The sequence below is a fragment of the Mustela erminea genome, chromosome 12, assembly GCF_009829155.1.
Source record: "Mustela erminea isolate mMusErm1 chromosome 12, mMusErm1.Pri, whole genome shotgun sequence".
In the NCBI taxonomy this organism is placed as follows: Eukaryota; Metazoa; Chordata; class Mammalia; order Carnivora; family Mustelidae; genus Mustela; species Mustela erminea.
In genome coordinates, this window is record NC_045625.1 from 9,796,446 (window position 1) to 9,811,894 (window position 15,449).

Here is a 15,449-nt window from a genome sequence, read left to right on the forward strand (position 1 = left end):
AGTTTGGTGCCTCCTCCCAGTTTCAAATAGATGCCAAGGATCTACCAAAAACAAATACCTGTTCATGTGGAATGTGGAGAGGCTGTAGAATACATTAAAGGAAGAATTTTATATGTTAATGAGCTGTGTCTTCAAGGATAGCCCTATTAAAGTATAAGAGGAACGATAACTTACACTGTGCTTATGTGCTGAAAGTATTGCGTATTTAGGTCTGTCAACAATAAAAATGCAGTGAAATTTATTTTTAAATTGATTAACTGGCATTTAATTTACGATCATCTGCAGTATCACAGGATGGTTAGCACACACTCGAGGATCAATTCTACTTAGTCCTTCCAAAATGGAACACACTGCTTTTAGTTATGGCATCAGTTCTGTTTGCAGTGATGATTTTTCTTTCATGGCAATTTTTTTCTTGCTTTCTTGGAAAGCTTGCCCACAAGCTTGTGATCTTTTCTTCAGAGAACTGAGCATCTGAAACATGCTTTATTTTGGTAGATTCTTGCAGTTTTCTTGCTGGATCCTCTATGAAGGGTATCTGTGAGCTGTGAGACCGTTTCAGCATGATGTAGAGTCAGGGACTGCATCGAGGTGGTTCAAAATGAAGCTCCTTCTGGAGAGTTACCACACTGTTGCACCTGCCAGAGTTTGGGAAATTGCAGTGCTTGGCTCTTGGTCTTGGCGTGGTGCAGTGTTGGGGGGCGCCAGCAGGTGTGTGGAATGCAGGACGCAGAGCCAGGAGAACCTGCCGGCAGGTGTCTGGCGCCTGAGATGCAGTTTCTACTTTCCAGCGCACGGTGGCGCTTGGGTCTCCCCTGCCCTACTAGCAATCTCTAAGGCACCTCCGCCGCCACCTGCAGTCTCAACCAAACCTAGGTGGCGGGATGTGACGGCTTGCGCGTCCAATCGACTGCTAGGCTTTCGGCCACACTACAGCTCTAGCCAATGGGAGTCGGGGAGAGGCGCGGTGGAGGCGGGCCCCGCGGCATGCCAGGCAGAGGCGCGAGGCCCTCCTCCCGCCTCTCCGCCTACTCCAGCCTCCGCCGCCTCAGCTTCCCGAGCGAGCCCTGCGGCCGCCGGAGCAGCTCCCGCGGCGGAGCAGGAGCCGGATGGTCAGAGGAGCCCGGCAGCCCCAGCAGCCGCGGAGTCGCCTGGCCGCCAGGTGGGGCGGGAGCTGGGTCGAGGTCGGGGTCGGGGATGGGGTGGGGGCGCGGGAGCGGGCCCAGGGGCCGTGAAGCATTCGGGGCTCCGAGACGGGAGGGGCGGGGGGTTCAGGCTGAGTGGGGGGGGCTCGGGGGCGTCCAGGGACGCTGGAGTGGGCTGGGCGGCGATCGCATCCTCGAGGCCGGACGAGAGGGGCGTGTGAGGGAAGGGACGCCGAGGGGTGAGGCTGGGGGCGCCGGGCCGGGAGGGGCAGGGTGCGCGCGCCCCGTGGACGGGCCGTGGAATGCGGGGGGCGCGGGGCCTGGAGGGGCGGGGCTCGGAGGGGCAGTGCACGCTCGGGAGGGGGTGGGCACGGGAAAGGGGAGGTCGGAGGGGCTTGCGGGGGTGACGAGGCAGACAATGAGTAGGTGGAGGTGGGTGGTTTTGGGGAGCGGGGCTGTGACGAATAGGAGCTGAGGATGGAGTGAGGGACTAGCAGGGAGAGCAGGGTTTGGGCAGAGCAGACATTGGGGGAACCGTGAGTCCCAGGGTTGCATGGTCTTGGTAAATAGGGGAAACAGAGCATCAGGCGTTTGTAAGGTCAGGTATGAGCTTAGCGAGCCTATGGTCCTAGAGGGTGGTACACTGAGTTTTCGACTGGCACAGTAGGACCAGGAGATGTGTTCTTGTATGTTACTTTTAGTTATCATCTTATTTGTTTGGTTTGTAGACTGACTGGCACAGTGGAGAAACCACCTCGAAAACGGAAAAGCAGGTAAGTCAAAATGCCTTTCTGTGTTGCTTCGTGTTTTTCCATTTGCTTAGCTACACCTATGCCGTACTGCATAGTTACATATTGTTAGTAGATGAAGTTTTTTATTTAGCTTCTTTTGTAATGAATATAACTACATGCAAGATTTTTCATTTGAGGAGTTCAAAGTAATACCTGTACCGTGTGTGTGTGTGTGTGTGTGTGTGTGTGTGTGTGTAAGATTATATGGGAAAGAGACGTGGGTAATTGAGAAATCCTAGTTTTTTACGTTAGCTATAATATCAACTTCTCCACCAATTTTGTTTAAAAAGCTAGTATTTGGCGGAGGGGGGTTGGCGGCGCCTGGGTGACTCAGTTGGTGCAACATGAGACTCTTTTGATCTCAGCGTTGTGAGTTCGAGCCCCAGGTGGGGTGCAGAGATTACTTAAAAATAAGATCTTAGAAACAAAACAAAACTAATTTGGGGGCACCTGGTTGGCTTCCTTGGTAGAGTGTGTGACTCTTGATCTCAGGGTGGTGAGTTTGAGCCCCACATTGGGCATAGAGCTTGCTTTCAAAAATAATTAAAATATATTAAAAAACTAATGCTTACTGAATGTCTCCTGTGTGCCGAGTACCATGTGCAAGTGCTTTATATGTACCATCTTTTGCAATCTCGAAACTCCCCGAGGAAGTATGTACTATTACCACAATTTTTCAGAAGAGGAAACTGAGGCACAGAGAGGCCAAATCACTCATCTAATAAATAATGGAGCCCACATCTGAATCCAGGCAATCTGACTCCAGAGCTTGGGCTCTTAACCATTATACTGTAATGCCTCTAATAAAAATACAATTGAAAATAGATTTCCTTACTGCTTGTTCTTTTATCATCATACTTAGTACATAGAGTCTAATAAAAAATCAGGGCATAGGGAAATAGAAACAGAGAGTGTACTTAGTCTGCAAACAAGTGAATTACTGCTTGAGTGATGATGAAGAGCATCTGTCTATCCTATAGACATCTTTGGGTGCATTTCACATGTCAGATACTATGTAGCAATTATGAGAAGGTTTCTTTTGCACAGAGGTAGGCAGTGGTCTAGAAAGAAAGTAAGTTACAGTAGTGAGGATGTGACCAGTCGGGCTACTGTCTTAGTTAATACTTGGCAAGTTACTGATGTTAGCATGCAGAATACCTCAACAGTAAGTAGATATGAAATGCTGATGACAGAAATGATACCAGCCAAAGGTCCTTTGTCATTCTGGATCTGTACTGTACAAAATGGTAGCCATATATGGCCATAAAGCACTTGAAATGTGGCTGGCATGGCTGAGGAACTGAATTTTGAATTTTATTAATTGTAATTAATTTAAGTTCAAAGACTGGTATTTGACTGACTGGAAAATGTTCAAGTATGTTTGGAAAAATTTGGGTATGTGAATCTACTTTTTCATCTACAAGTTTTATGAAATTTATATACACATCAAGTATTCCCAGTGAAAATTTAATGTCCAAAACAAGTATATTCTAAGTAAAAATACACATCAGATTTCCAATTGGTATGAAAAAAAAGAATGTAAAATTTTTTATTACTAGTTTTTTTTTTTAAGATTTTATTTATTTATTTGACAGAGAGAGATTACAAGTAGGCAGAGAGGCAGGCAGAGAGAGAGAGAGAGAAGGAAGCAGGCTCCCTGCTGAGCAGAGAGCCCGATGCGGGACTCGATCCCAGGACCCTGAGATCATGACCTGAGCTGAAGGCAGTGGCTTAACCCACTGAGCCACCCAGGCGCCCCGAAGTTTTTGTATTGATTATATGAAGAAATCGTATTTTAGATATATTAAATTAAAAGTATTACTAAGATTATTTTCACTTTTTTTCTTTTTACTTTTCTAACATGGTTATTCAAAAATTAAAAATAATACATATGGCTTACATTACATGGTTTTTTTGGACCGATTTTAACTCTCATTACCCCACTAACCCTCTCTTGCTGTGGCCTGACTGCATTCTCTACGTCAAATCTGTAATTCACTCATCATGCTGTGCAAGTTGATCTTGTAATTCTTCTGCTTCAATCCTTCTGTGGTTCCCCATTGCTTATTGAACGTAATTCAGACTTTTTAGCCTAATGATACAAAGAGACTACCTTTGGGGTATCTGGGTGGCCCAGTGGTTGAGCATCCAGCTCTTGATTTCAGCTTGTGTCATCATCTCAGGGTCATGGGATCGAGCCCGTAGGTCGGGCTCTGTGCTGAGCATGGCACTTGCTTGGAATTCTCACTTTCCGTCTCCCTCTGCCTCCTCCCTTCGTGCCCCCCCCCCCAAGAGACTGCCTTTATTTCACTTCTGCCTGTCTTCCCAGCGACAGTTTAATACTGCAGCCATGGAAATTCTCAATAATGGACCTCTCAGATGTCTAATATTAAATGAGTTAACTTTCTGGTGAATCCTGTATGATGAGTAAATTGCTGAATGTAACTTTGTGTTCTGTTTGCTGTTCTCAGAACTTATGTTCTCTCTTTGCTTTGGGTTTTTGCACATGATTTCTCTCTCTCTCTCAAATACTTTCTCCTTGTTCCTTCGCAAGCTCCCTCCTTTAAGACTCTTAGCTTAAATGTCACATCGTGTGTGTGGACTTCCCCACCCTCTCCTTCACCTTATCTGCTCCTGGGTTAACTTGTATATATGCCTAGGTATAATGGTTGGGCTGCATTGGAATCCTAACGCTGTCACAGACAATTGTGAGATCATATGTGAGTTAATAAACCTCCCTGAGCCTCAGTTCCCTCAGCTGTATGCAGAAATAATAAGAGTTCAACCCTGGGACACCCAGCTGGCTTAGTTGGTAGAGCACGCAACTCTTGATCTCAGAGGTGTGAGTTCAAGCCCCATGTTGGGTATAGTGCTTACTTAAAAAATATATATAAAAACAAGCTAGTCTCCCTGCTTGGTGGGAGCCCGCTTCTCCTTTTCCCTCTGCCACTCCCCCTGCTTATGCTCCCTCTCTCTTTCTCTCTCAAATGAATAAATAAAATCTTTTAAAAGAATTTTAAAAAGAATAATTTAAAAGAAGAAGTCCAACCCTTACAGGGTTGTAAAGTGCTTAGTATATATAGTGCCTGGCACATAGAAAGTACACACTTAATTTTATGTTAAAAAAGCAGCCATCAAATTCTGTTTATTTCTTGCCTCTTTTTTAAGTGTATAAGGCTAAAGGATTAAAAATAAGGTATTAAGGCAAAGAAAAAATGAGAAAAGAATAATAAACCAGGGATGCCTGGGTGGCTCAGTCATTAAGCATTTGCCTTCAGCTTGGATCATGATCTCAGGGTCCTGGGATCGAGCCCCACATCAGGCTTCCTGCTCGGCGGGAAGCTTGCTTCTCACTCTCCTACTCCCCCTGCATGTGTTCCCTGTCTCGCTGTGTCTCTCTCTGTCAAATAAATAAATAAAATCTTAAATTAATAATAATAGGGACACCTGGGTGGCTCAGTTGGTTAAGCAGCTGCCTTCGGCTCAGGTCATGATCCCAGCGTCCTGGGATCGAGTCCCACATCGGGCTCCTTGCTCAGCAGGGAGTCTGCTTCTCCCTCTGCCTCTGCCTGCCATTCTGTCTGCCTGTGCTCGCTCTCCCCGCCCCCTCTGATAAATAAATAAAAAATTAAATAAAATTAATAATAATAATAAACAACCTGTGGCAAAGTTAGTATATAGACTAGAAAACACAGTATAGTTACTAAAGATGGGTTCCATTTTTGGCTCTGAGTTTTCTCAAACAAAGCAAAGAAGAAAATAAAGCTCAACTTCCAGATTCATGGTGTTTATAAAATCAAACGTATGTGTGTGTGTGTGTGTGTGTGTGTGTGTTTTAAGATTTTATTTATTTATTTGAGAGAGGGAGGGTGAGAGCAGGAGTTGGGGGGTGGGGGTGGGCAGAGGAAGAAGCAGGCTCCCTGCATACTGAGCAGGGAGTCCCATGTGGGTCTCCATCCCAGGACCCTGAGATTGTGACCTGAGCTGAAGGCAGATGCTTTACTGACTGGGCCACCCAGGTGCCTCCAAACACATGTTGTTTAAGAGAAGTACAACTTTTTTTGATTGTTAGATCTCTCTCTCTCTCTTTTTTTTTTTTTTTTTAAAGATTTTATTTGACAGAAAGAGAGAGAGAGAGCGCACACCCAAGCAGAGGGAGTGGCAGTCGGGGAGAGGGAGAAACAGGCTCTCTGCTCAGCAGGGGCTCGACCCCAAGACCCTGAGATCATGACCTGAGCTCAACGCAGATGCTTAACTGATGGAGCAACCTAGGTGCCCCCTTGATCATTAGATCTGTGAAAATTTTTATCACTGGTCTTCATGGTGGGGACCCTGTGGTTTTGTGAGGGGGACAATCCCAGTAATAAACATAGTAGTGAGTTTTTAAAGATTTCTTCTTATAATTCTTCTCAATCCAGGTTCATGTAATGCCAGTGAACATTGTCCGAAGACCCAGATTAGTGTATAAGTATACAGTTCACTGACGGCTTGGCTTGGTTCGGAGCTAACAGGGATGACAAGTTGCAGGGTTGTTTATTCCCAGCATCTAGACTGGTGCCTGACACGTAGAAAATAGTTGCTTGAATTATTGAATGAATGTGTCCTTAAATACTCCTCAATTAATATTTATTTATTTATTTATTTATTTATTTATTTTTTAAAGATTTTATTTATTTATTTGACAGAGAGAGATCACAAGTAGGCAGAGAGGCAGGCAGAGAGAGAGGAGGAAGCAGGCTCCCTGCTGAGCAGAGAGCCCGATGCGGGGCTCCATCCCAGGACTCTGAGATCATGACCTGAGCCGAAGGCAGCGGCTTAACCCACTGAGCCACCCAGGCGCCCCAATATTTATTTTTTTAATTAAAAAATTTGGGGGGGGCATCTGGGTGGCTCAGCCGTTAAGCGTCTGCCTTCGGCTCAGGTCATGATCCCAGGGTCCTGGGATCGAGCCCCGCATCCGCTCCCTGCTCAGCAGGAAGCCTGCTTCTCCCTCTCCCACTCTCCCTGCTTGTGTTCCCTCTGTTGCTATATTTCTCTCTGTCAAATAAATAAATAAAACTTAAAAAAAAGAAAATAATTTTGTTTTACTTTCTGTTTTTTTTTTAAGTTTTTGTTTGTTTGTTTGTTTTTTTATTTTTTAAGTAATCTCTCCACCCAGCCTGGGGCTCGAATTTACAATCCCAAGATTAAGAGTCACATGCTCTTCTCACTGAGCCAGCCAGGTGCCCCTGAAACTATTTTCTTAATAATACTGAGACTTTACTTCCTTTTTTTGCTATTACTTTGATTCACCATGGAGTTGTCTGAGGCTACAGTTAAGAGTGATTTCAGGAGGGGTGCCTGGGTGGTTCAGTGGGTTAAGCCTCTGCCTCCGGCTCAGGTCGTGGTCTCAGGGTCCTGGAATCGAGCCCCGCATCCAGCTGTCTGCTCAGTGGGGAGCCTGCTTCCCCCTCTCTCTCTGCTTGCCTCTCTGCCTACTAGTGATCTCTCTCTCTCTGTCAAATAAATAAATAAAATCTTTAAAAAAAACAAAAAGAGTGATTCCAGGAGCACCTGGGTGGCTCAGTGGGTTAAGCCTCTGCCTTCAGCTCAGGTCATGATCCCAGTGTCTTGGGATCGAGCCCCGCATCCGGCTGTCTGCTCCGCAAAGAGCCTGCTTCCTTCACTCTCTCTCTCTGCCTGCCTCTCTGCCTACTTGTGATCTCTGTCTGTCAAATAAATAAATAAAATCTTTAAAAAAAACAAAAAGAGTGATTTCACTTAATGGAATTTGTGCTTCTGTATTACTGTGTTTAAAATTTTTCTTTTACAATCTAATATAAATATTGATGGATATACTCACAAAGATAGTTTTCAAGAGTTGTAAAGGGGCTCCTGTGACTAACAAGTTTGAGAGCTGTATGAGAGAATATATTGTAAGAAAGATTAAATTATCCTTCACTGTCAATTCTCGGGATGCTCCTTTCTTTTTTTAAATAAAGGTTTTATTTATTTGACACAGAGAGAGCTCATAAGTAGGCAGAGAGACAGGCAGAGAAAGAGGGGGAAGCAGGCTCCCAGCTGAGCAGAGAACCTGATGCGGATTCAGTTCCAGGACCCTGAGATCATGACCTGAGCTGAAGGCAAAGGCTTAACCCACTGAGCCACCCAGGTGCTCCTTGGGATGCTCCTTTAACAATAGGTCCGTCATTGAGGCTCCTTTCCTTCCTTTGGGTGTTTTGACACTTTAAAAAGAGTCCAGAATTGCTGCCTCTGGGAGCCCCCAGCTTGGACTTCCTGAATATTATTTCTTTCCTTTTTTTTTTTTAAGATTTATTTATTTATTTATTTGACAGACATATCGCAAGTAGGCAGAGAGGCAGGCAGAGAGAGAGAGGAGAAAGCAAGCTCCCCAAGGAGCGGAGAGCCTGATATGGGGCTCGATCCCAGGACCCTGGGATCACGACCTGAGCTGAAGGCAGAGACTTTAAACCACTGAGCCACCCAGGTGCCCCTGAATATTATTTCTTGTAACAACATTTTCTTAAGCATCAGGCAGCAGTGATTTTAGGCTTCTATTCTTAGTCAAGAATCTTGAGAGCATGTATTTTGCCTGTCTGATTAGGTCAGACCCTGATCAAGTCAGGATTTGGACCTGAGCAGACAGCCAACATACATCTCTGGAGAGGTTCTGTGTGCAAGACCATGATTTTCCTCAGAAAACAGTTCTTGAATTGCTCTAAAAATAGAAAACAAAATGACTAGTTAAGGCCCTAAAGATGGATTGTAAAGAAGGGATGTAATGATCATAGCCAGAAATTTTTTGTAGCTGTTATTATCAGTTGCATACTGTGGCCGTAAAAATTCTCAGTATCAAATGGAATGACTTCCTGATGAACATTTCAAGATGAATTAATTGTTGAATTTGGTCTTAAGCATCCCTTTGAGTTGGCTGGCTGTGTAGAGTTGTTGACTGTTGCCCTATATATCCTATTACAGTTGGGAAAACAGTTGCCAAAAGTATCATTTTTATTTTATGGTAGTTGCTGTTAAGTCATTTTTTCTGATAGACATTAGTTAGTGGCTGAATTATTTTTTTCCTTACTTTTTTTTTTTTAATTTTTTATTTTTTATAAACATATATTTTTATCCCCAGGGGTACAGGTCTGTGAATCACCAGGTTTACACACTTCACAGCACTCACCAAAGCACATACCCTCCCCAATGTCCATAATCCCACCCCCTTCTCCCAAACCCCCTCCCCACAGCAACCCTCAGTTTGTTTTGTGAGATTAAGAGTCACTTATGGTTTGTCTTTTTCCTTACGTTTTAATTTAAATTCCACTTAGTTAACATATAGTGTAATATTAGTTCCAGGGATAGAATTTAGTGATTCAGTACTTACATACAGTACCCGGTGCTCTTCCCAAGGGGACTCCTTAATCCCCATCACCTACTAAACCCAGCATTCCCCAACCCTGCTCTCATTCCCTCCTGTGCACTTCCCCTCCTCCTGTTATCTTTCTTTTTTTTTTTTAAAGATTTTATTTATTTATTTGACAGACGAGATCACAAGTAGGCAGAGAGAGGAGGAAGCAGGCTCCCTGCTGAGCAGAGAGCACGATGTGAGGCTCGATCCCAGGACCCTGAGATCATGACCTGAGCCGAAAGCAGAGGCTTTAACCCACTGAGCCACCCAGGTGCCCCCATTCCCGTTATCTTTTGAGATAACACACCTAGTACACACCAAACTATAATCATGTTTAAGAAGAACTAAGAGAATTTGAGATTAGCATTTTATACCCTACTCTTATTAGTTTCTCCTGTATTTTTTTCCTCATTAAAACTTTTATTCCTTTATCTTAGTCCATCTTTGTACCCCTGGCACTGAGGGGGTGCTCAATAAAACCACAGTGAACCAATAAATGAGTTGGTAGCAAGAGGGAGTTCATGTATGTTGGGGCTTTAGTGCTCCAAAATGCTGTGGCACTATTTAAGGACCCTGATAAGGTGTACTAGACTAAAAGGAGTTTTAAGATTAGGAAATTTGATCTCTGTGTGGTTTTGGAAGTTCTGAAGACTTCAGTATGTCTGCTTATAACGTTTGGATCCTGAGTTTGAGCATCCTCTCAGATCCTATCAGGAACAAGACCCATTTGCTTGGATAGGATTCACGCTGATTAAAGCTTTACCGTATGATTTGGGGGCTTTTTTTAGTGATGCGTTTAAAGCCAAGAGCTCTAAGCATTTTGATGGTATATGCAATTTGTCTGAATTACATTTGAATTCTAAAACCATTTAAGTGCTCTCTAGTCCTGGATACCAGGCATATAGACACGAGTGAGATTTGGCCCTTGCTGGGGTAAAACTCATGTAGTAGTGGAGAAGGCAGACCCAAACAATGGGCAATGTAATGACTTTGTATGTACACGAAGGATTTATGGTAATTCTGGATACTGGCGGTGAGGGCACTTTGCACAGACATCTCATCCAGGCCCTGGAGGTTTTGGGGAGGTTACTTTAGTGGTAGTGTGGTTATTGAAATGACAGAGTAGACCTTGGATGGACTGACTAATGATGAGGTCTTAAATGAGCTGAATTCAGGACCCAAACCAGGTATCAGGTATGGAAAGAAAGGTGGTTTTTTTGTTGTTGTTTTTGTTTTTAAAGATTTTATTTATTTATTTGACAGAGAGAGATCACAAGCAGGCAGAGAGGCAGGCAGAGAGAGAGAGAGGAGGAAGCAGGCTCCCTGCTGAGCAGAGAGCCCGACGCGGGACTCGATCCCAGGACCCTGAGATCATGCATGACCTGAGCCGAAGGCAGCGGCTTAACCCACTGAGCCACCCAGGCGCCCAGAAAGGTGTTTAATAGTTTGGGCTGTGGTGTCAGTTTTTAGAGATTAAGCAGTGGTTCTCAAAAAAGGGCAAGTGGTTCTCAAAAAGAGGCAGTTTTGCCTCCTGGGGGGCATTTGGCAATGTCTGGAGATATTCTTGGTTGTTACAAGTAGGGGCATCTAGTGGGTGAGGCCAGAAATGCTGCTGAACACCCTACAGTGTTCCCTATAGAGTGGCCTCTAACATCGAAGAATTATTCAGCTCAAATTGTCGATGATGGGAAGTCGAGAAATCCTGGACTACAGTCAAATTCCAGCTCTTCCAAATACTGCCCTTGGGCTCCAGAACAAAGTACGATTCAATCTCGGAACCTGTTTGCCCTTTTGCAAAAAGCAGGTGTTGACAGTACTTCCCTTGGAGGATTATTCCCTCTTCTTTTTTTTTTTTTTTTTTTTTTTTTTAAAGATTTTATTTATTTATTTGACAGAGAGAGATCACAAGTAGGCAGAGAGGCAGGCAGAGAGAGAGAGAGGAGGAAGCAGGCTCCCTGCCGAGCAGAGAGCCCGATGCGGGACTCGATCCCAGGACCCTGAGATCATGACCTGAGCCGAAGGCAGCGGCTTAACCCACTGAGCCACCCAGGCGCCCCATCCCTCTTCTAATAGCATATAAATTGTGGGAGTGCAGGGACTTTTGTCTATTTAAAAAAATAGATTCATTGGGTACTGGGTGGCTCAGTGGGTTAAAGCCTCTGCCTTCAGCTTAGGTCATGATCCCAGGGTCTTGGGATCGAGCCCCGCATCAGGCTCTCTGCTCAGCTGGGAGCCTGCTTCCTCCTCTTTCTCTGCCTGCCTCTCTGCCTATTTGTGATGGCTGTCAAATAAATAAATAAATTAAATCTTAAAAAAAAAAAAAGATTCGGGGCACCTGGGTGGCTCAGTGGTTTGGGCTGCTGCCTTTGGCTCGGGTCATGATCTCAGGGTCCTGGGATCGAGCCCCGCATCGGGCTCTCTGCTCCGCAGGAAGCCTGCTTCCCTCTCTCTCTCTCTCTCTGCCTGCCTCTCTGCCTACTTGTGATCTCTGTCTGTCAAATAAATAAATAAAATCTTTAAAAAAAAAAAAAAAAAAGATTCATTGAAATGATGAATGTAAAGTACATGATAACAGTGACCTGACATGCATTAAATACTTAATAAATGATACCTGTGACTGTCATTAGTTTAAATATTCTTATTTTGTCTTTCCTTTTAGTCTTTTATTTTTTAAAATCCTTCTAGTCTTTTAAAAAACACGTTGACTGAGGTTATTATTAGTGCAAAAAAAGTGCACTAATTTTAAGTATGCAATTTGATGAATTTTGACAAATGTATACAGTTGTGTAGCCACCCACTGTAATTATGATCTTGAACATCGGCATTACTATTCTCCCCAGCCCCACATTTGCTCATGTTGCCTTGTAGCCATGATTCTGGAAACCACTGGTCTTTTTATCCTATTACTTATAGTTCTGTTTTTTCTAGAATCTCATATAAGTAAATCATTCATTAGTTAGTCCTCAGTGTCTTGCTTCTTCCTTGGCATAAAGCTGTTGAGATTCATCCATGTTCTTATTCATAACTGTAGTTAATTTATTCTTATTGCTGAGGACCAGTGTATGTATGTTTTTACATTGTATGATTTTTACCATAATTTGTTTATGCATTTGCCAGTTGACAGACATTGGCTTGTTTCTGGTTTTTGGTTAGTATAAATGCATCTGTTAATGAACATTTGAGTTAAGTCTTTGGGCAGATAGGTTTTCATTTCTCTTAAGTAGATAGATGCCGATGAGTGGACTTGCTGGGTCTTATGGTAAATGTATGCTTAACTCTTTAAGAAATTGCCAGACTGGGGGCGCCTGGGTGGCTCAGTGGGTTAAGCCTCTGCCTTCAGCTCAGGTCATGATCTCAGGGTCCTGGGATCGAGCCCTGCATTGGGCTGTCTGCTTGGCAGGGAGCCTGCTTCTCCCTCCCCCTCTGCCTGCCTTTCTGCCTACTTGTGATCTCTCTCTGTGTCAAATAAATAAGTAAAATCTTAAAAAAAAAAAAAAAAAAAAAAAAAAAGGATATTGCCAGACTGTTCTCCAAAGTGGCTGTACCATTTTGCATGCCTGCCAGCAATGTTTGGGATTCCACATGCTTCCTGTCCTCGCCAATATTTGGTATTGCCATTCTTTTTCTTTTAAAAAGCTTTATCAAGGTATAATGGCATGCAGTAAGCCACACATACTTGAGGGGCACAATTTGATAAGTTTTGACACATGTGTATACCCTTGAAACAATCACCATTGTTTGCCATTCTGGGGGTGTATAGTGATATATATCCTTCTGTTTTTAATTTCCCTTTCCATACTGATCGATCTTGTTGAGCATCTTTTAATGTATTTATTTGCCATTCATAAAACTTCTTTTGTGGGTTTTCTTTTCATACCTTTTGTCCATTTTTTATCAGTTGTTTGTCTATGTATACAGTTATAAGGTTTCTTTATTCTGGAAACAAATGTTTTGCAAGTATTTTCCTCCAGTCTGTGGCTTGCCTTTTCCTTTTCTTCACAATAGTTTTAGCTTGAATAATAGGTTGGATGGCAACGCTTTTAATCGAGACAGCAGAGACAGGAGCAAATTTGGAAGGGTAAGATTATGAGTTTATTTTGACTATATGGAGTGTAAAGTGCTTCAGAGGCCCCCGTCTCTCACCAGGCAGGTAGAAACATGGATCTGGAGCTGAGAAGGGAGTAGGGCTTTCGATACAGAGCTGGAAGCCATCAGTAAATAGTTTTCCAAGTTATGCAAATGAAGTAAGTAACTGAGGGAGACCATCTTGAGTGGAAAGTGAAGAAGAACAGAGCATTTTAATAGCTTGGTGTACACTGGGGAGGGTATATGATATGGTGAGTGCTGTGAAATGTGTAAACCTGGCGATTCACAGACCTGTACCCCTGGGGCAAATAATACATTATATGTTAATAAAAATAATTAATAAAAAAATAAATAATAAAAAAATTTTGGTGTGGAAATAGACCAGACTACGTTCTGTTTTTTGCATGTTCTGTCTTTGCAGTATTATCTGTCCATTGCAGTCTTTCTGTATGTAGTCATCAAACAAGTAATTATCTCTGGGAGATAGATCTCCATACTCTTTGGTGAGGAACCGATTCTTGAGTTAGTTGTATTGAAAACCAGGTAAACATTTTCCAATTTACGCTGAAACACAGGAACATCCTCTGCTTAGAGAGTTTGTGTATGACACTGTTTGCCTTACTAACGTCCCTACAGAAATGCAGTGGATTTGGTAAAGCTATTTCTTACAGCATGTGTCGGTGAAAACCTAGGACATATCAAAATTCAGTTCTGCAAAAACAGATTTTACAGGGCCCAGGATAATATGGTCAACGTGGTAAGCATTTTCATGGTAATATTTTGCTCAAGATAAAACCTAGACTGGCTCAAGAAGTGATTTTTGAAGGGTGTTAAAAAATGAGCCCAAAGATTCATTGGGACTAATTCATGGGCTTCCGGGAGGGTGGGAGTAGGCAGAAGGAAGTGAAACAGGCCAGCTTCCAAGGCTCCACGCTGACTTTTATGTATGTATGTCCGTATGCGTAGATGTCTGTATGTGTATTTTTAATGTGGAAAATTTCAAATACAAAATTAGAATGCTACAGTGAACTTAAATTGTTCATCCAGCTTCAATAATTATCAGTTGAATCCTGTTTCGTTTATATATCCTCCTACTCTACCTGAAGCATATGCCACACATGGTATTCTTCTCTAAATGTGGTAGTAATGCGTCGTTGAAAGATAAGGACTCTTTTAAAACACATTACCACAGTACCATCAACAATAACTTAGTGTTCCCCTAGTATCATCAAATATCTGTCTTTTCAGTGTTCAGATTTCCACATCTGGCTAATCATTTTTTTAAAATGTCTGTCTGGGGGCACCTGGGTGGCTCAGTGGGTTAAGCCTCTGCCTTCGGCTCAGGTCGTGATCTCAGGGTCCTGGGATCGAGTCCCGCATCGGGCTCTCTGCTCAGCGGAGAGCCTGCTTCCCCCTACCCCTCTGCCTGCCTCTCTGCCTACTTGTGATCTCTCTGTCTGTCAAAAAAAGAAATAAAATCTTTTAAAAAAGTAAAAATAAGATGTCTGTGTGTCTGGAGTGTGTGGGTGGCTCAGTCATTTAAGCATCCGACTCTTCATTTTGATTGGGTGATTGCAGGGTCATGAGATTGAGCCCCATGTTAGGCTCTGGCTCAGTGGGGAGTCGGCTTGAGATTCTCTCTCTCCTTTCGCAAAAGATCTTTTTAAAAAAAAATAAGTAGGGTGCCTGAGTGGCTCAGTGGGTTAAGCCGCCTGCTGCCTTCGGCTCAGGTCATGATCTCAGGGTCCTGGGATTGAGTCCCATATTGGGCTCTCTGCTCAGCGGGGAGCCTGCTTCCCTCTCTCTCTCTCTGCCTGCCTATCTACTTGTGATCTCTCTCTGTCAAATAAATAAATAAAATCTTAAAAAAAAAAATAAGTATAAGTACAGTATCTGTTCAAATCAGGATCCAGGTCAGGTTCATAGCTTGCAGTATGTTGAATAGATCTCAAGTTCTTTTAAGTCTGTAGTTTCCCCCATACTGTTTATTTGTTGAAGGAAGTATGTTTGTTACTAAGA

General features: G+C 43.3%; 1 protein-coding gene across 6 annotated transcripts in view; it reads left to right on the forward strand.

Annotated features, from left to right (window-relative positions):
* The first annotated feature begins 427 nt into the window (after positions 1-427).
* Positions 428-15,449, forward strand: part of SCAI (suppressor of cancer cell invasion) — a 135,993-nt gene continuing 120,971 nt past the window's right edge. For 2 of the 6 annotated variants that reach the window (XR_004277268.1, XR_004277267.1), the window contains exons 1-2: positions 428-1,162; positions 1,874-1,918. Coding sequence is in view for 3 of the 6 variants with exons in the window: in XM_032306664.1 (XP_032162555.1) it covers positions 1,110-1,162; positions 1,874-1,918 (98 nt within the window). In the remaining 3 variants the exon portion in view is untranslated. Of the gene's footprint in view, positions 1,163-1,873; positions 1,919-15,449 lie in introns of those variants that run through there. The other 4 variants (XM_032306664.1, XM_032306659.1, XM_032306656.1 and 1 more) reach the window with 4 other exon arrangements.